The 21014-nt window shown below is 30.9% G+C and overlaps 3 protein-coding genes across 5 annotated transcripts; 1 reads left to right on the top strand and 2 right to left on the bottom strand.

Moving 5' to 3' along the window:
- Positions 1-460: 460 nt before the first annotated feature.
- Positions 461-1873, bottom strand: LOC121129086 (AMMECR1-like protein). The gene is made up of 4 exons (XM_040724758.2): positions 1572-1873; positions 1378-1488; positions 1098-1303; positions 461-711 (listed from the first exon to the last, which is right to left on the bottom strand). Exons 1-4 carry the CDS (start codon positions 1688-1690, stop codon positions 527-529), a joined length of 621 nt encoding a protein of 206 aa, XP_040580692.1. The 5' UTR covers positions 1691-1873; the 3' UTR covers positions 461-526.
- Positions 1874-16160: 14287 nt separating this feature from the next.
- Positions 16161-19250, top strand: LOC121129136 (uncharacterized). Of its 3 annotated transcripts, none has more exons than XM_040724814.2 (10): positions 16161-16376; positions 16526-16799; positions 17258-17408; positions 17465-17732; positions 17786-17881; positions 18134-18292; positions 18353-18415; positions 18482-18547; positions 18619-18717; positions 18950-19250. In XM_040724814.2, the coding sequence occupies exons 2-10, from the start codon at positions 16639-16641 to the stop codon at positions 19006-19008; spliced, it is 1122 nt and encodes a 373-aa protein (XP_040580748.1). In that variant the 5' UTR covers positions 16161-16376; positions 16526-16638; the 3' UTR covers positions 19009-19250. The 3 variants fall into 3 exon arrangements, with proteins under 3 accessions (XP_040580748.1, XP_040580749.1, XP_040580750.1); XM_040724815.2 differs by having other exon boundaries at positions 16179-16376; positions 18143-18292; XM_040724816.2 differs by lacking the exons at positions 18134-18292; positions 18353-18415 and having other exon boundaries at positions 16201-16376.
- LOC121129137 (uncharacterized) lies at positions 19179-20451 on the bottom strand. Its single transcript, XM_040724818.2, has 5 exons — positions 20313-20451; positions 20050-20247; positions 19771-19951; positions 19634-19705; positions 19179-19580 (listed from the first exon to the last, which is right to left on the bottom strand). The coding sequence occupies exons 2-5, from the start codon at positions 20184-20186 to the stop codon at positions 19455-19457; spliced, it is 516 nt and encodes a 171-aa protein (XP_040580752.1). The 5' UTR covers positions 20187-20247; positions 20313-20451; the 3' UTR covers positions 19179-19454.
- Positions 20452-21014: the final 563 nt, after the last annotated feature.

The following is a 21014-nucleotide window of genomic DNA, read 5'->3' as shown; positions in this document are numbered from 1 at the left end:
ATAAATATTAAGACTTTCAGTATCATATACTAACATTTTATTCTTAATAATTATTGTGTATGTAAATTCTGAAGTTCATTCATGGCCAGCCTTAACCATAAAGGGGTCCTATGCAAAACGGATTGCTTGGGGCCCAAATCCCAATCGGAGTAAGTAAATGCTTAATAATTGAGGCGGTTATTGCGTGACTTTTTTTTTTCCATTAAATAAATTCTAAATTTATTTATTCTATCATGTACGGGCCGCACTGCAAATACAGTGGCCCAAGTCAAGATTTCCTTACCTAAGACCAGCTGTATTAAGAGTCTTATAGTGAAGAAAGTCTGCAGTAAATTGTTATGATATCCGTTTCATAATTTTTTAAAATACATGCTGAAGTTCGCAATTACTAGCTATATATTTTCAAATTTGTTTGTTCAATCAAACTTTGCTAGATAATATACAATCCAGACTATAGATATATCAAAATGAGTCTTTTATTTCCTAATAAACTAGATTTAAATAAACATATCCTTCTTTGAGTTATTTAAGTCAATTTATGTGTTCCTTCTTTTCTTTGCTTGCAATGACTTATATACTCCGAGTAATCCATGGTTGCACGATTTGATCTATAACGAACCAATTTAATGGAATTGCGCAGCTCAGGTGTTATTTCACTCTTCCATCCTCCTTTTTTAAGAAGCTTATCAATGGTCTTTATCTTATCCCATTCTGAAAATTAAAGCATTGTCAGCCATTAAAAACAACAAATACAGATATCTCAATGTTATAAAAATATATATATAATATTATCATCAAATTGCCAAATTAATACCAAGTTTTATTGAGGACAATAGATATACAGTAAAATATGAAAGATAAACTAAAAATCCTCATTGATCTGTCAAACACTGGTTGCCTCGAAATATGGATTTCAAAATTACTTATTCAAGTATCCAAAAATTGTGGTTTTTTTATATACTTCTGATATCAGAAAAATCCTTGATATAGTTAGCTTTTCAACTGAAAAATAGCAGTTTACTTTATGCGGATTCGACTGTAAGCTGTATTGCATATTCAATTCCATGTTAATATTATTAAACATATATATAAGTTACCATTTAAACGAGGAACTTCTGGTAAATAAGTGGCCAATCTCTCAGTTCCACTTTCGTCGCGAAACTCTATTTTGATTCCGTTCACTCCAATTTCCCAATCGAGGTAATTAAGGCCATCTTCAAATTGATATAAAATAGAAACGCATACTTGCAGATGAGGTATTTCTTCTGGAAGAATAGAACCAAATCGATGATCCTCTAATCCACTGAACGTAATTTATTTTATTTAACAAAGTAAATTTTGTTAATGTGGATAACAAAAATGGTATTTAAAAAATACCTTATCAGCGTATATTCTCGAATCCCCTTACGTAATTTCAATTTGGAAAATGTTCCTATACATCCACGAAGCTTACGATTTTCTCCTTTGGTCCATGTTACAAATAGAGGGCTATAATATTATTTATATCAATCGAAAAAAAGGGGAATATAAATGGATAGTGAGTTAATACTAGCTATAAGTGTAAAACATACTAACTATCGTTACTAAAATTTGGCTCTTTAGGTGGTGGACTTTTATCCCCATTCAGTTTGGAGGAGAGAACGTCAAAACAAAAAACGGGCATTTCATTCCGAGCAATGTCAAGTGTCATATTATTGTGTTGAAATACTAACAGAAGTCATATGTATAATATGTAGTTATGTTAAGATATTTAATATTTCAACTGTAGAGATGAAATATATTTTATACTGATGACTTCAACTCAAATCTTCTTCCATTTTATTGTTTATTTCTTTATATATTATGTGAGTCACAGCGTTGCATTTATTACACTACGCTTAAGGAGTCTAGAGTCCTTTACACCACGCCACCTTTCCTCTAAAAACAAACATAAAAATGGCCCAAAATTATCTGGTAGTTGGCCAGATAAGTCAATCACACCAACTGCTATTTATCTTTTTAAGTACTCCCAGGTTTAATGCATTATCCAAGTCCTATTAACAGAGTTTTAGTTCTATACAGTTTTATTTCTATATGCTAGCCAAAATGTATACATAGAAATAACAAAGTGACTAATATATATCGCGGTTTTTGGGAACTCGAAAAATCCGCGTTGTACGAGGACTCAAACTCGTAAAATGTGATTAATAATTTTCTAAAGCACAGTTTTGATTATTTTTTCTTTGTCTTTAAGTATTGTTAGGACAACGAAAACATGTCAATCATCAAAAATAATTCAAAATAGGTTTGCCATATATCGTTATATACAAGATATTTATTGACTTGTAAAAAAACATTTCAGCTTAATATTATAAAAGATAAATTACGAATATTGTACATCCATAAACTTAAGGAAATCTATAACATCATATTATTGTATTGATTTTTAAGTTAAATTATATATATTATCTTAAAAAAATGTTTCACATTGGTACGTATTAGTGATGGTACGATTAATCGGAATCGGCATCGACGAAATAACGTTTAATTTAATCTGTTTTAATAATCTTAATTTTTGCCGATTCTTATTTATTCTTACTGGGATTTAAATATTTATTACTTTTCTAGGTTATGAAACAAAAATAACATCTCCCCCTCCCCCAAAAGGATTTTTTGCTTTTTCCTAAACAAGTTAATATTTGAATTTTTTTCAAAAAATGTAATATTTAAAATTTTAATAATTTTCGAAATAACGTAATTTTTTTTTTTTTTTTTTTTTTTTTAAATTTAATATTCGAATATTTTTTTCCCAACATTTTTTTTTTTTGTAAAAAGCTGTTAATTTGGTATTTATTTTTTTCTGAAAAATTAATTTTTGGAGAATAATCATAGGTTTTCTCATTTTATTGTGAATTTAAAGAAAAAAATTAAATACGAACTTTTTTTGAAATTTTTTTCATAAAATGTAATATCTCAAATTTTAATAATTTTTTAAAATTATTTTCCCAAAAAATGTAAATTTTTAATTATCTTTTTTTCAAAAAATTTAACTTTTTTATTTTCTTTTTTTTCAAAAAATTTAACTTTTAATTTAAAGAAAAGAAATTAATATTTCAATATTTTTTTTTTTTTGCAAACAAATGTTAATTTGGGATTTTTTTTTCTTCCAAAAAATTAAATTTTTTGACAATAGCCACAGGTTTTTGGAATTTAGTCGTGAAATAAAAAATTTAAATATAAATTGTATATTTGAATTTTTTTTGAATTTTTTTTTTCAAAATAAATTCCAAAAACCAAGCCCTCCACCCCCCACCCCTAAAATATAATTTTGTGAACGCCCTTGTAAGCAAAATGGTATTTTTACCTATTTTTAATATATTAAAGAATTGGAATGTGTTCAAGGGAGAAATAAAGAAAAACCAGAGTGTTAAACCTCTGGTACTCTTAGTCTCTAGAATCTGGGCTTGTCTAACTCATACATTGGAATAGAAATCCGTCTTAAAGAATCGTTTAACCAATCAAAACAAAATGAAGCTGATAAACTCTGCTCTTTCTGTAAGAATCATTTTGAATCCTTCTTACATTTTTTCTACAAATGTGGTAGAATAGATCCTATGAGAAAAATTGTTGAAACAAAAATGGAAGAGGAATATGGAATAGAAATTAAGAAAGAAGGTTGGCCTGTGGCTATGCCCCCCACAACAATTACCCACCTAAAAGCAGAATCTTTAGTAACAAAAATTGTATCCAAAATATATTTTAATCGAGCGACAGGCAAAGTCTTGAGAATGTCTGGCCTCGAGGATTTAATTGATAGAGAGTTTAAGATATAACAGTCGTGTTGAGTTGTATGTTTTAATCTGTATTTTTGTTAGCATTATGTATTATTATTTATATATGGGTTATACAAAGGTGAAAATCCGGTGTGGAATGGGTATGTTAAAAAACAAAAAAAGAAACCGAAAATCAACATAGTAACCCTAACAATTTGAATAATGTTTTGGAAGAAAGAAAGAATAATGCTCATGACGTTTCATTAGATCAGCTATAATCAGCCCATTGACAAGAGAGGAGGGAGAAAAGGATATAAACAAGGACATTTAAGAATGACTCCGATATCGATCTCCAATTCTACGTTGAGTCCAAGAAGGACTTGCAATTATATCTCCGCAACAAATCCTCAGGGTTACGCTCCGTCCTTTATGAGCACAAACGAACGTACATACAGGTTTTGAATATAATTCAATCTATTTAGGAAAGTGTAGTGTCTACTCACTCAACCTGCTTGACCCTTTAATATAAATTTTTATTTATTTGATAGTGTACCTTATATTGCTTTTATCTTATTTTACATATGCCCTCTCAGTGTGTGAATCTCCACGAGGATATTGCCAGTCCTCGTGTCTATTATGTCTTTATATATAATATATTACCTCTTTTGTTAAATAGCCATCAAGCCTCAATCTTTCTTACCAACGTTCTTATCTTCCTGGCCTGGCCTGGCCTGGCGACTAGTTTATTAAAGAACACCACAGGAAAGATGTTCACTACTCAGGAATGAAATAATAATGACAACTGCTAAGGAAAATAAAATTTGTTTTTAACACTACCAATTACAAATTAACAGGCTAGCTAAAAAACACTCCAGATTTATATTTATGGTTAACATTTACAGATTAGAATATCTCCACTACGAGAAATTGAGAGCGTAACAGTCGCTCTTTCCATTTCTTCCTTCACCCCTCCTGCTGCTTCGCTACCTCTAGTTGGTGCTGGTTAAAGCTTTAAACCAAGTAGCAAAACGAGGACCCACGTGATCAATAGCTAAAAAATGTGTTGGTGCACAGAAACTCTAATATATTTTACTTTGAAGGAGATGCTCATTCGAGGTCCGGAAGACGGACATAGCTTAGCTCAGATATGATTTTGATCATATGTAGCTGTGTTTACCCACTAATTTGTTTATTCGAGTTCTAAGATGATGATGTTGATTAATGTAAAAATATATACAAATATTTTAAATTTAAACTATGAAGTCCAAGTCAAGTATCAACTCCAAGTTCCCACATCTGACAATAATTGACCATTGAGTCTTAAATTATTCATTTATTCTTATACTATTAATTAATAACAATCAATAAATCATAATTGTATTATGGAAAACTTCTCTTATCTATGGTGGGATATTCAAAAAAGGAAAAATAAAAGAATAAAATAATTTTTTCTATCCCCACAGCAATTTTAAAGGTTGAGCTAGGCGTGCTTCATTAATCAGAGAATTTCAGTGTTCCCAGCTGTATCCAGCATCAATCATCCTCTTTATAATATTTAGAGAGAAGAGAGAGGGGCAAAAGGATAAAAAATTATGTCCGTGAAGTATATAGAGAGGTTGCATTGCCTTGGTGGGCTCTTGAAATCATAAATATATACTTTTGACTAAGTTCAAATCGAGAATTCAGTATTTTTATTTGAGAAATCCAGGTTTTTCCAAGATGGGGAACAAATGTGTTGACGTGGATTACAAGAACACTTTAGACTCTGTGTCTGAAGCTGGTGTCTCATTTCACAGACTACCTTCGAGAAAAGAAGTAGGAGAGCCAAGTGGATCCAAGCACTACAGAGAAAAGATTGGAAGCCTGAGAAAGATGGAGATTATAGAGTCTGCTCAACACATTTCTTGCCCTCAGATTATGTTGCTACACCTGGTTTAGAGAGGTAGCACTTGATCTATCAGGCTGAGAAACGGATGGACTTACAATCCTACACCAAGGCAATTCAGAGCTGCTTTTAGAAAGTTGCTTGGTTATGCTGGAAAGAATGTCCTATGCAGTGCTACTACAAATTGTGTTGCTCAAGATGAAACAGTTGTTCTTTCACTCTTTAGCTACTACTACTTTCTCGATATGTCAAGCACAACAGCAATATAATCGCATGGAATTCACGTCAAGCTACGTATCAGGAAAGAAAAGTGAACTAAAAAACCATTTTTGCGCAGTTCGGGACTGCAAAATGTGTGTTCAGCTATTATTGCTTATATTGCTGGCTACTACAGGTGTGCACGTCTAAAACTGAACACTCCTTTAAAAATTAGGCGTTTTTCCTTGTTACAGGCTTGAAGGCTTGACGAGGGGTTATCTTGTAGACCTTAAGGCCAAGATTTTTCTTAACTAGCCGATCCATGTTCCTTCTGCTGAGCTTGAACTCCGTGGAGAGGCCGCTGACGGTGACCTTGCCTCTCTGGTCCTCGACAGACTTTTTCACGGCAGCAACTATTTCGTCTGACCTTCGAGGCCTTGACTTAGATCTTGTGGTCGCCTCAGGAGTCCCTTTGGCTACCACGCTGTGAACGGTGGTGCGGCTGCAGTTCATAACCTTGGCAATTTCAATGGGAGTTTTTCCCCGCGCGGAAAGCTCCAAAATTGTGACTCGACGTCTTTCCATATTATCGGCTGTTGTTTCACTGTTGCTATTTAGATTTTGCTGGAGTTTTGTTTATAACTAGTTAAGACCCTTGCCTCGAAGTATAAACCGGTTTTAACTCAATAAAATCACGAATATGTGAATGGCGTAAATTTTAAAGGAGGGTTCAGTTTTAAACACACCTGTACTGCACGGCTCTTCAGAATGTATTGAAATGCAGTGATTACAGACAAGAATTGAAATATTCGGAAGATGATCCTTGCCCCAAGCGTTCCCTGATTTTAATTGAAAAATATCATAAAGATGAAACAAAGGGACTGTTTTAACTCTCTGGATCATAATCTGAGCTGCTTTATCACACAGAAGAAACACTGAGGTCAAAAGAAGTCCCTATACTTGACAATTACGCAATTGAGAAATTGACGTAACTCTGTCATCTAACCTTGGAAAATAGCATCTTTACTTCTATCAATGTAAAGGATTGTTTAAGCACTACCATAGGCACTGACATCGGCAATGAAACCAATTACAACTGTTTCCTTCATCTCATATTCAAGAAATACTTGTCCCTGCGCTAAAGAAGATACTCAAAGACTAACATAGCAAATCAAGAAACTTTGGTGGTAATTTCATTAATCGCCAGAGGATATTTCAAGATTTGTATTTTTTAAATTTATATTTGATATGTTTTTTAGATAAATCAATTTTTTTGCGAATTGCGGGCATTCATTATTAATTTTACTAGGGGTGGGGAGGCTTGAGTAAATAATATATCTCTCAGCGTTTTAGTAGTTATAGTAGATTTATTATTAATACTAATATTAAAGTTAGGGTAAGACTGATTCAAAGCTATGTCTTTATATTACTAAGGTCTTTGTATGTTTCGGAGACTTATAGAGGTTACATGGATTCCTGAATATTTTTTTTGCTAAATTTTAATTGTCGGAGTTTTTTTCAAAAGAAAAAAAGAAAAAAAAGAAAATCCAAAACCAAGCCTCCCCCAAAAAAAAAAAAATCTAATCCTTCGGAAGCCACTGCAATTGATTATTATTTTAAAAAAAAACCAAACAATTTATCTTCTAAATCCACAGCAATGGGGCGTGAGTGTCGGGCTAATAAACTTAAATAAATTCTCCTGGATCATACGGCATGAAGAAGACATAGGCTCTCTTCACTGTGTTGGAATGAACAAATGTAATTATCAGCAGCCTTGAAGCTTCAGCTTACACAAGTAGACCTTGCTTGATTGTGGATGCTGGCTGACAATCAATAACTCAATATACCTCTGCCGAAACGGCAATCAAATTTATGTGACTCAGGGGTTTCCATTATGACTATGTATCACAAAATCAAAGGCAAGTAATAAACTGAAAACAACTTTGCATCAACTTCTTGCCCATCCCACCCCGACTAGATCCAATAATCTCCCAGGAGCTAACTCAAGTGGCTTACTGAGGGTAACTAGAATATGTATTTTGGTAATCACAGCTGACAATGGCACAACACAAAGGCAGCCCAGTTTATTATTTGTTGTATTAAAATGTAGGGGTTTTACTCATTTATTTGGAAAATGTTTTAACAATCACAAGTGTCCCTTCAGCTGAAAAAGGTTGAGAGCCCATATACTAAATTACAACACAAAATTTGAAAAAAATAGTGTTTATCTTTTAAGCAAATACGTATTAATTAAATCTCATGTCAAAAGTGACCCTAGAAATATTATACATATATTATTTATATACCACGCCATAAACTTAAAATTTAACAATTAATTTAAACATGTAATTAGGTTAAAAGAATATACATTTGGAAATATCATAATTTTCAAGTCATTCTACTTTTGATTCTCCTTTTAGTAATACATAAAAATAAACTATAAGAAAAATTAACCTCTAAATATGTTTATTTTGAAATTGGCAACAGGATTAACTGCTCTCAATACTTATAGCAATATTTTTCATATAACTATTTGTGCAACACTTTGCAAGACCGACTCTAATTGTAATGGTTTTCTTATGAAAGGAACTGACTGTCAAACTATTGCAACGTATACACTCTCATCCACTGGAGATTCTCTCTACGTGAAGGATTGTAAATATGAATAAATAATTTTTTTTTTTAAATATGTGGCCTGTCAAAATTCTCAAAAATAGAGCGTGGATTTCATTAGTATTCTTGGACAAATTATCCTTAGGTTATATTAACAATTTATTCGTATTAACCTTTTGAGTGTGTCGCAAATTGTACTGAAAGTAGTCAAAAATGATTGCCACAATAAAAGAGTGAGAAATAAGTAGATTTCTTATTTGAAAGAGGTCAAATTGGGAGCAATATAAGAAGCTTAAATTAAATAAGTATTTTAACTATAGCTCAGATCCTTGGATATCTTAACTCATCCCACAAATATCCCTCTAAGTATAAATCAATGCGTATTTTCTCCTTTTTTTGATTTTTGTTTTAGGATTATTTTTGTGTTGACGGACCACATATTACAACTTAATTTAATTAATTAGATTGTAGACTTTGGAACAAAAAGTTTTATAATGGACCAATAAATCAGAAGGGGAGTTTTAAGCAATGTAAGGATGCATTGTTTTCCAACGATGAGAATGTTGCATTTCATCATCAAGGCTTTTCTTGTTATGTAATTAATATTGCTGCATCGGATACAAGCATACAAAACAAAGGACAAACGGAAGTTATCATCCGAAGCAAGCCTTTTTTTACGGTTTGGGGGATGGATTTTCCTCTGGATATAAATGCTAATGTAATTAACTAAATGTGTGTTTATTTGTTCATTTATAAATATTTTTAAAATAAATTTAAATATATCCAATCTGAATGCAATTCGCTTAAATACTTTAGTATGTATTTATACAGATAGAAATAGGAAATGTGTATTCTGGTCAGACTTATTGTCTTTCATCTTTTTACTCGCTCATTTTTTTCGCATGCGTTTAGTTCACTAAAACTTTCACATTGAATTCGTTTAGTTCACTAAAACGTTCAGATTGAATTCGTTTAAGACATGGTTCGAGATTTGACCCGGATTTCACTGCCAAAAGAGTGAAAAAAAAATTAGGATAGAAAATAAAGATAATGAATTGTTTTGTAAGTCTTTTCTGGAGTATAAACGTCTGTATGTAGATTATGATTTTTTCAGTTTCAATCCTGAATTTTGTGTCGTTTTGCTACAAAATTTGAATTTGTGACTAATTTTACTGCAGAATGGCTGTTTATGCATGACAAAAATTTTGAAATTTCAATTTTGTAGACCTATATAATCTACAAAGACTTTAAAATAAATCTGTCTCTTCACTTGTTGCTTCAATAACTTTTGTAAAATGGCCGTTTAAAAAATTTGTCTCAAATGACAAATGGAATAGATAATTCACACTTTTCAATATATGGCTGGCTTTGGGTAGCTATATTTACTAATAAGAAAGGCCTACAGGCTTGATTTACCTATCTTTTTATTGGTAATTTAATCAGCTTTAAATTGATACCTAATTTATACTATTTCTTGTACAGGATCATTAAAAATAAATAAAAATATTACACCTACTCCCGAATTTTATTGACGGTGTGAAAAAAATACCGTACATATAAATGTTTCGAGCTACATACTTGAAAATTTAATCATTTTTACCCCAAATAGTATCTTATATGCTGATGTATTTAATTTTCTCTTAGCAAGTGTAATATTTCCAATTTTTTTTACAATCTATGCATTTAAAATTCTATGCAAAATTTCGTATTACAAGAAACCGTGACAGAAATACAGAATCAGTGATATTCGTGAAAAGTTAATCGATTATGCCCAGGATATACTTCTTTATGAAAATGATATACAATTTGAGTCAAACTACTTAATATTTCGGATTTTTTTTGATTAAAATGTTCATGTTTTGGAACACGTGATATTGCACAATCACATGACCAGCAGCTACTTGATATTGACTAAATCAAGGTCCAATTTGTCACAAAAAAACTGCATGTTTTCAAAACCAGAGGTCTTTGACTAATTGATTCCTTTTTAGAACCTGAATATGCTGAATAGATATTTTTATTTCCGTCAGATTAGATATGCCTTAACAAAAATGAGTACATCAAAAAAACTATTGCATATTTTGTATTTCTGACTTCAGATTTGAATTTAAAATAAAATTTTAATTTATGAAACATGTATTAGTTATTAGTTATTGATATTTTCCCCATTTTGGAGATGAAACAGAGGTCGAATCTCAAAACATGTTTCAATCACTCACCTTTAATCGTTCATCGTTACCTTTTTAAACTACTTTTTTTTTGTTTAATCAATTTCACCTGATAATACAAGGGTCGTCAGACTACAATCCAAGGGCCACATCCAGCCTGACATGTTCTTTTGATGAACCCCCTAGGCCCTTGCCCTCTTACTGCATATACAGGCCCTTTGGAAATTAGGGATTGTTGAAATTATTTTGCATTGAATGAAGAGTATTGATGATTAATTTCATTTAATAAAATATACTACTTTTTTGAAGGGAGAAATGTACAGATCCAGATCCGTACAATAGAGTGTTTTCATTTTACGTCACAATTTTGATGTAGGTCATTTTGGGGGCCTAAAAACCAAGTTTTATAACAATGAATTCCTTTTTTCATTAATATTACGGAAAATAGTGAACTATTGGATGTAAAAATAGAAACAACAAATTGAAGGACTTAAACCTTAATGTCTATAAAATTGTATCGGTCAAATGCCTTGTTTTACTGTATATATTTCCCTAAAGTGTATTTAAAATATGTTATTACATCGTTACACAATCCTATTTTCATATTTTAGGCAATTTAACTATTACTATGAAAAAAATAAGATATTTTTCTCTAATTATTCCTCCTTTCTCGTCCCTAATCCATCAAACGAAAACAAATGATACAAATCGAAGCATTTTTAGGTTATTTCATTAACTATCACTTTGATTTTATTCAAATATGAGTATTCATTATTCGCGTCAAGTAGAATACAATGCAGGTGTTAAGTTCATTTATTTATTCATTAGTCCATTTGATAGAGTTTTATCAAGGCTTATTGTAAGTTTATCCATTATATGTAATAAAAATATCCATTTTGAGCCCCAAAAATGGCGTTTCCATCAATTATGATACAATTTATGACGTCAGTGAAAATGCTCTATATACGAGGGTCGTTTGAAAAGTCTATGCAAAGTCCAAGAGATGGCCCTACTGGCGTGTATCAAGTTTATGTTTAGTTAGTAGCATCTCTTGGAAAAACACATAGCAACTTTTAGCCGGATCGGTATGTTTCTCTAAATAAACGATTAACACTTTTGAACGATAAATAACAAGCCTGATTTTGGGACTATACATATATATAGTACCAGAATAAATGCCTAAGATGGTACGTTGAATAAAGGAAAACAACAGGCTTGACTCAAAAAGGAATAAAGAGCAAAATGAACTCATTTCTAACGTGAAAAAATAATTAATCTTCTAAAAGCTAAACAGTTTATCTCCAAAGAACAAGTCAATATCACCTTTTCTGGCCTGAGGCCCCCTGAACAAAATAAAAACAGAATAGAAACCTCCCCAAAGGATGAATTATAATAATACTTCTTTTTTCTCATCACTCATAATCTCATATGAGAGAGCACAGGGAGACATTCAAGACATTCTTATGATTTGGCAACGTGACAAGGTAAAAGTAAGTCGGCTGATAGACAGTGGTTCGTTCAGTATGCCAAGATTCACAGCTTTCTCTATGGGATTGGGCGAGCTTCATTCCAAGCAATGTATGACCATCCAATAAAGGTTGGACTTGAGGCCTTACATTTATCCAAAGAGTGTAATATAACCACGGAGTAGCATCTATTAGACTGTTTGGAAATATAGACCTGGAAAGGCACGAAGTGGAGGGCATAGAGAGAAGACCCGTTGATGACAAGAAATGTTCTGTCAATAATCTGTATTCGAAGAACAAAATTGTTCCATCTGTAGCTTTAAATGCCACACTTCAGAGGCATCCATTGTTGCCATGGGGAAAATAAAGATGATTAGACATATCTAAAGTGCTCACATTAACAATCTGCTCAGAGCGGCCAAGTACAACAGAGAAGGGCTAATTACAAGTAAGAAGAACATACAAACAGGATGATTCGACTCTCCTCAAGGAAGTTTAAGGAGACTGAGGTAGGAAAGTGCGTCAAAGTCCAATTTCCAAGTATCGACTGTGGAAAAACAGATCCTCACTTCGTCTTGGCTGTTGTGGTCCATGTAGCAGAGAACGGAAATTATAAATTAGGGACAAAAAATGATGTCTTAAAACAGCTCAATGTAAGAAAGTAGTTTGAGCCTGGCAATGAGTCATTCCTCAGTGTTGATGAAGTTCCGAGAGAGATAAGTTATATCGCAACTGACCGCATCAATTCAGTAAGATGAAATTGAACAAGGCTTTAAGTGTAGGAATTGCACAGACACCAAACAAATAATTCCATCTGCAAAAAAAAGGAGCACTTCTGTAATAGCAAATGCCATAATACCACAACATTCTGCAAAAGTAGGTTATTTGGCGAATGTGTTTATATTTAGAATATATTAGGTAAACCTATTAAGGTAAAAAATTAGGTAATATTAGCTATGCTCAAAAAGATTATTTTTTGAAATGATTACATTTGATGTTGAAAAGTATATTTAAATAAGCTTTTTGTTTATGTCTATTTTGAAGAAACTAATACAATTTAAATAAAATATACAACTGTGCAGTTCGAATATTATTAAACAGGATCAACAAATCCAATATAAATTTTTATCAGAACTTTACTTGTTGCTGAAGTCATCTTGATATACCCACATTTTATCACGTTAATTCAAATTGCTCACCTTTTTGGCATACACTTTAGTATTACAAAAAACACCTGGACCGTCCAGTTGCAGAAAAACCGTATGACCTTTACCAGTAAAATACCCAAAAAAGTTCAATCCCTTGAGTTGTGAGAAAGTTCTTGATGCACAATGAAGCGGTGGCGGTGTGTAATGATCCACTTCTTGAGCCTACGCTGGGGTGTATAATAGGATATCTAAAGGAGTCCTTGATGCTTAGGGTAGGGGTGGTGTGTAATGATCCACCTTTTAGAAGAGTGGTCACCTGCACAACCCTTGGGCCAGGGTGAATCATAGGATATTAGAAGGGGTCCTTGATACTCAAGATAATGGTACAGCCAACACATAACGTAATATTAACGAAATAATATGATTAAATAAAGGTTGGTTAGAATTTTACCAGAAACTAACGTTACATTTACGTTGACTCATGGTTATAAATATAACGAATGGATTGTTTATTTTGATAACCCTGAGACAACTTAATAATAACATTGACCGATCATACTTAAGTTATTATGACATTGTTTCACGGTTATAAAAAAAAGCAAGCTAAGTTATTATAACTTTGTATCATGATTATTAAAGTATCAACCCCAAAATCGAAGATATGATATAACAAACAATCGCACAAGTATATACTGCTCAATCGTGCATTTGCAAAAAAACTATTATAATTTACTTATTTTTTTGTGCTAAATCCAAATTTGGCCTCCATTTTTTGATTTGAGCAGTCAATTCAGAGAAAATCCTAACTTTACAAATTTAGAAATTTGTACTATAATTATATGATTATCTGCTTGGGTGAAAGATAGAGGAGAAATGATTAAAATTACTTTTTTCTACAATAACTCAGGGGGAATAAATCAGTTTTTAATCATTCCGTTGATTGAAATCAAGAATAATCCAAGAAAAGAACGAAAAATATCGAAAATGAAAATGTTTATGAAACGCTCATAATTTTGGATTCATTCGTACTTGATAATTATCAAAGCTAATTCTTTAGCAGAATTTAATAATAGTAAATAATATTTAATTCTAATAATTATCAAAATAAACTTCAATCATCGTCATTGGTTTAATAAAGTTCTGCACACCCCCACCCCCTGGTTGTAAGTTTATAAATATATATATGTTTGTATGTGTGCAAGATAGTTTAAACAGGTTAAACCTCTTTCCAGGCAAACATACTGTTGCCTAAATATATTATTTTATTTTATTAAAACACACAAACCTATGATTATTTCATTTTTAGGGTTATATTTACTTGTATATGATGTTAATATTTTTAATTTAATAAAATATAATATTGTGGTACGTAATATTCTGTGCATTAGAAAGCGTTTTCATTACAATAGGGTTATTAAGGAGTTGAGCTCAACCATTAAACAACTAAGTGATAACGTTCGATCAAAGTTATTTGAAAGTTGGGTTTAACCATTAGGTAACGTTAATACAACGCTTAGACAACTTTCCTGCACAACCATGTATTAACCAAAGAGCATCCAAAATTAACGTTTACACGACGTTCAGACAACTTCAGGCTTACGTTAATACAACGTTAAATTGTTGTTTGGTTGGTGATAGGTTTTGATCCCCCTTAGGGACCAGCTGCCCATGTACATATTGTACAACCTGTTGGCCGAGGTATATTTTGCAAAATAGAATTGAGTCTCTCGTGACAATATTTTATCATACAATAGTTTGATTATCTGAATACAATATCAATTTCAATAAAAAAAAAAAAAACTAGAGTATTAATTTTCTAGCAATGAAATTGTATCAATCATATCTTTCATGATCAAATTGCTTGCAATGAATAGTTTAATAATCAAATTACCCACAATCATTTCACTTGACAATGTAAATGAAGTTAAAATGACCATTGATCACTGTAGTGGAAATTTTATAGATTGCCCGGACATTTTGAACATTGCCCGTAACATATATATTGGCAATTTTATTATTTATATGAATAAATTTTGGCTATAATATATAAATACCAATTTATAGCTACACTTTAAATAGTATATTACTAAGCAATATTATAGTACAATATTGAATAAAATAATATTAGATTTTAATATTAAGAAATATATATGTAATTCATTTTAAAAATGGGGAAGAAATAATATGATGGTGATAGTCTCGAAGTAAATAAGATATATATAGAAGTTGGGATGATTAACTTATTTGGCTAACTACCAGATGATTTAGGGCATTTTTTCTATTTCTATTCGGAGGAAAGGTTGTGCAATAAAATAAAGAGAACGGTGTGTGATATACAGCACTGAACTGGACTTGACCGAGACTGAAATTATGGGACTGCATTATTTGGACAAAAATGGTACAAGATTAAATGCTGAAATCATTCATACTATGTAATTAATTATATGTATCCTTCTTAAATAGTACTTGCTACAATAAAATAGTCATTGAATGTTAGAATTATATAAACTTAGCAAAAAAAAAGTTTTTAGTTTAATTACTATATAGTATCAAACATAACTATAAATCATAACATTAAAATGATTTAACTAATTTAAACTTGATTTAAACTTTTCATGTATCTACAGAGTGGTCTATAATTAGTCAAACTTAGAAATATACCTCTACTAACAAATATAAAAGTTCAATGCAAATATCTAATATATGAATACTAATATCATATATTATTTTTTTTTTATGCAAACCGGCTTCCTCTGCACTTAATTACAGTCTGAAGTATGGAAATTTGAGGATTAATAAAGGATTTTGAATAGTGTATAAAAATTTTTATTTACGTTGCAAAACGTATTAGTAAAAGAAAATAATAATTTAAATACTAAAGAGTTGCGTGATTTTATAGACTAATGTTCCGTATATTAATATTTGAAGTTATTTATTAATAAAAGTCTGTTATCAGCTGACATGCTGAAAGACTTACAACATTGACTGTCTGTTGCTACAAAAAAGAAATATACTGTATTCACTTCTCAGTATTTGTATATATTATGGACTTGCAGTGTATTGATTATAATTTATAATTCCGCCGTCACAGAAGAAGAAAATAGAATCGTTTTGCCTCCTAATTAGTACTTATGTTGTAATGATAGGTAAAAAAATCTGTTTCATCCACTCTCAAATATATTTCTCTTTAAGTATTTGCACATTAATAACCTTAAATTATTATTTGAATTCATTGGATACTAAATTTTGACAAACTCTTAATGTTTTTTTTTTTTTTCAATTTTTGTTGTTGTAGGTAGCCGGAAAATAGTCGTATAATTTATCGTATGCTGATCTATGAATGATATTTCCCGAAAGAAGAAGTCTGGGTTGATTTTTTTCTCTCCCATATAAATCCGATCCATCAAAATGCTTCGTGGAGGCGCAGGAAGAATCATTTTTACTCCATATTTTCTTAGTGCCAATATATTAATCATCCTTTTTCTAACTATTAAATACTGGAGTGCGTCTAATTATGAGTTTCAACTCTTGAACAAAGTTCATATTCTAGAAATTGAATTAAAATCCTGGTAAATTAATTTGTTTAACTGTAAAAAGAGCTCTTTTGATCTGTATTGGCCTTGATTTTTTGTTGTTGCTAAATGTTTATAATATATGAATTATATTTACATCAATAATTATTTTTTAATTATTATTAAAGTAATTTACTTATTCATGTATTTGAAAACAAACTTAGTTTCCATACTAACTATGTATGTGTATAATTTAGATGATAAGAGTAATATCAATGGGTAACGATCCACCATGAACTAATAGGTTATATTTTAAGGCAAGCCTCAATGTAAACATAAGAAAACTCCCATAATTTGCAAAAATAGAAATTAATTTACATTTTGGTTTGTCTATAACCTCAATGGAATGCACTCATTGTCTACATGATATCGTAGTTTATGATGCATTGAAAATCCTTTTTTGAACAATTTTATGTTTTAATTGATATTTTAATTAATTAACCACAATATTTTAGCAAAACTACATTGGTGAATAGTGAAGCAGAGTTCAAACACAAGTTAGAAAATTTACAAACCTGTCAAACAGATTTTCAGGCTCTTCAAAATCAGTTTGACAAGTTGACTGAGGATTTTAAGTTAAAGAGTTTGGACTATGATAGACTTCGTGTAAGTTTTTGATTTTTGTCAGGATATGTATTTATTTGAATATGCTCCCTTTTCAGAAAAAAGATGATAATAATAAAAGTAGTCTGGACGAATTATCTCGTAAATGTGTGGAAGATTTGGAGGAGTGCCGTGTTTTTGAAGACAAGTGCAATCAAAGTCTGAAAAGCAATGAAGAAACCTTACATGAAGCCAAATCTGCCTTAGAAGATTGTTCTTCTTTTGCAAAAACTGTATCAAAGGAAAATCAGACTGAAACAGAAATGTTTAAACAAACGATTAATGAACTTAATGCGGAATTGTTACAATATAAAGGCCATGCCAAAGGTATTAGTATGAAATAAGGTTCTCAGTATTCTCAACTTATAATTTTTTTTCAGGAAGTATCAATAATATGGATAAACAACACATGCCTGATGGGGAACTGCCAGATATTGATCCTGAGGCAGTCATTGTTAAATCCAAGCCGGTTAATGGTGAGCTTTTCTTTTTGCCTAAATAGTACAATAGTCTCACTACCCTAATTGTTTAATATAATATATATATATAGGGGTCATCAATAAACCTCAGACTGTATGTCTGAATATTATTTCTCTTAACATTGAAAATCTTTTCTAGTGATGCCCTTTTTAATTCAATATCATTTTGGGCCATTTATATATTTTAATTAACTCCTCTAAGGCTACAATTACTTATAGAATAATAAACGCTCCTTTGATTACTCTAAGTCTCCACAGGCATGACTTTCCATCGAGACGAAAATGGTCTACCTCTCCCAATTTTACCCCATGGAGACCCTAATGCACCTAGACCAGGTCCTAGATTTAGTGTTGTTAACCCTCCTCCTATTCCTAAAGATGACATAAATAATGCCTCCATCCCTAAAGGTTGTTTTAATGTCTAACACTTTTGAATGAATTTCATTGTAGTCTTTTAATTACTTCCAGATAATGTTAATATTACTAACAGTTCCACTGAAAGGGCTCTACAAAAGCTAGATCAGTTGAAAGGCAAGTTTAATGCAATTTACGTTTGACTTTTTTTTTTACAATTCTTATATTTGTATTATTACTTAGAGCCTCCTAAACAAGAGGGAATTGTTGCAAATCTCAACGGAAAGAACAATACCGAAATTGATAATGGTATATTTTTGAATTTTCTAAAAAACATATTTTTAGATTGTTAAAGAACCTTGTATCTTTTTTTTTTACAGGTTCAAGTAACAATATCAAACCAAAGAATCTCGATGCACGTGAGGCTGAAAGCATTGATTATGATGGCGAAGATCAGGATCCTAATGGTGCTATTGATGGTAACTTAGTTTAATTTATAGATTCTAGAGTTTGTAGATTATTTCTTTATATTTGAATCTCGGGACCGATTGTTTAAATCGTTTAACTACTAAAAAATTAATTTGCTATTGACAATCATGGAAGTAATCTGAAGTATTTAATTATTTTTCGTCCATAAATAATGCATTTTTGTAATAAAGTAAAATCATGTATTTTTGTAATAAAGTAAAATCATGCATCTTTTTTCCGTAGATCATGAGAAGGAATCTGCAAAGATAGAAGTGAATCCAAAGGACCCCGTCATAAAATAACAGAATACTCTCTGATTGTTGAAGATAAGTTCAATGATTCTATCCAATTATCTTACAAAAGAAAATATAATTTCCATCCGTTTATCATTCAATAAATTCAATTATTTTATGGCTTATAAAATATAAGCGTGGAATTATTATTCAACTTCACCATATTCCAAAATGTGATATAAATGTAAATATTTCAATTTATTTTGTGAATTTGTTCACTTTATTATTAAATATAATAACATAGGAATTAAGTTTTTTAAGTGATTATTCTCTGAATGAAATTATTTTAATGAATTACAGATATCATTTAGGTGGGAGGGGAAAAGGAACATAATTGATTTGTTCTTGAACTAGATGACCTGTTGAGGTTTGATGTGGAATTATTATAATGTTGGATAATGTTAAAATAACGTCTGCTATTAATTAACTATTATAGAACTGTCTCCTAATCCTTTTCAGACTTTTTTTGTTTTTGAGCAATCCTCCAAATCTTTTTTGGCTTTATCCAAGTCTTGCTTTAATTGATCTTTTTCAGCATTGACCTTTTTGAGTTCCTCGTCATGTTTTGCTTTTAGCTGATTCTTTAGGAAAATATATTTTAAAGATTATGCGGGATTTTACTAAATGACCTTACCAATTCATCTTTCGAGTTTTTGCAGCTTTCTTCTTTTGATTGTAGGGCCTTCATTGTTTCTGAAATTGTATCCTGCAAAATCCATTGTTTTGCGCTTGTATTAAAGATTTATCTGCAATAAATATAAAAATATTTACCTTTTCCTTTCTTATTGCCTCTATCTGTTTATTTCGATCATCTATTACAGTATTTCGATCAGACAAATCTTTATTTGCTTGCTCTAGTTTCTTGTTTATTGCATCAAATTCAACTTCCTTATCATTGATCCTATCTTGCCTTTCGTCTACGGTTTTGAGGAGATTGACCCTAGCCTTTTCGCTATAAAATCAATGAATACTCAATTACACATGATATAACAGATAGAATATCTAAGTAAGGTTAAAATTTCATAATTAAATCCATGATAAGTGACGAACCTTTTAGCTACTGACAATTGACATTCAGTCAAGTCTTTGATGAGCTTTTTATTAGCGCTTCTACCGGTGAGATATAGATACGTAAAAAGGATTGAAACGATCACAATAGCATATTTCAAGGAATTGTTGGCTTGCATTTTGACGGACTCATAGATTTTTTGAGCTCACACCTTCAATATCTTTGGGTATAACTTTTTTCTTTTTTCAAAAATAAAACTTGCAACTATAATATAAGTAAATATTTTATGCACGTAAGTTCTTACCTGTTGAAAATTCAATTGTTAACTCATATAACTCAGATGTATATTTTCGATTTTCTCGTCCACAAGTGTAAAAGTGAACAATTATATACTATACATACATACGTTCACATAAATATACTATTTTATTCGAGAAATGCTCCTATGTTTCTGTTTTTATCTCCTATCGCCATGTCATATTATAAAACGTGGTGTTGAGTGAGGAATCAAATCGCTTTTCTTAATTAATTAAGGTGATGTTATCAAACTCTAAAAAAAGTAGTTGATGTAAACGGAAACAAATGTTCTATTAGGACGGTTCATATATAAGAATTCAAAAGTTATTTTAAAAAGAAATACTTACAATGTTAAATTCGATTCTAGGAAAATTGGCCTTAAATTTTTTGCCGAATGACTTTTTGTCGAACGGACATTTCAACAAAGGAAAATTTAGTAAACCTACATTTGGCCGAAGAACAATTTTCTGAACGGACATTTCACAGAATAACAATTTGCCAAACGGACATTTCACCGTATGACTATTCGGGACAATTGGCCGAGAAATGATTATTATGTTTATTCATAAATACGATTACACATTTTAATTCCATTTAAAATGGTAGTATGATAAAACGCTATTGTTTATATACTATATATGTCATGTAAGTAAATTAATGATTGTTCTTTTGCAGAAACATATTTTTATAGTAATTAATGATCATTTTA

The sequence above is a fragment of the Lepeophtheirus salmonis genome, chromosome 14 (genome assembly GCF_016086655.4).
Source record: "Lepeophtheirus salmonis chromosome 14, UVic_Lsal_1.4, whole genome shotgun sequence".
Classification (NCBI taxonomy): domain Eukaryota; kingdom Metazoa; phylum Arthropoda; class Copepoda; order Siphonostomatoida; family Caligidae; genus Lepeophtheirus; species Lepeophtheirus salmonis.
The sequence above is the reverse complement of the archived record's forward strand: the minus strand, read 5'-3'. Positions and strand labels throughout refer to the sequence as shown.

Bases quoted from the DNA above. Each gene is read 5' to 3' on its own strand.
- LOC121129136 (XM_040724814.2), top strand. From the start codon at position 16,639: ATGCTTCGTGGAGGCGCAGGAAGAATCATTTTTACTCCATATTTTCTT. The intron at 17,409-17,464 runs GTAAGTTTTTGA...CTCCCTTTTCAG, and splicing joins TGGACTATGATAGACTTCGT to AAAAAAGATGATAATAATAA. The intron at 18,293-18,352 runs GTTGTTTTAATG...AATTACTTCCAG, and splicing joins TAATGCCTCCATCCCTAAAG to ATAATGTTAATATTACTAAC.
- LOC121129137 (XM_040724818.2), bottom strand. From the start codon at position 20,186: ATGCAAGCCAACAATTCCTTGAAATATGCTATTGTGATCGTTTCAATC. The intron at 19,952-20,049 runs GTTCGTCACTTA...TTGATTTTATAG, and splicing joins CAATTGTCAGTAGCTAAAAG to CGAAAAGGCTAGGGTCAATC. The intron at 19,581-19,633 runs GTAAGGTCATTT...ATTTTCCTAAAG, and splicing joins AAAACTCGAAAGATGAATTG to AATCAGCTAAAAGCAAAACA.
- LOC121129086 (XM_040724758.2), bottom strand. From the start codon at position 1,690: ATGACACTTGACATTGCTCGGAATGAAATGCCCGTTTTTTGTTTTGAC. The intron at 1,489-1,571 runs GTATGTTTTACA...ATAATATTATAG, and splicing joins AATTTTAGTAACGATAGTTA to CCCTCTATTTGTAACATGGA. The intron at 1,304-1,377 runs GTATTTTTTAAA...AATTACGTTCAG, and splicing joins CGAGAATATACGCTGATAAG to TGGATTAGAGGATCATCGAT.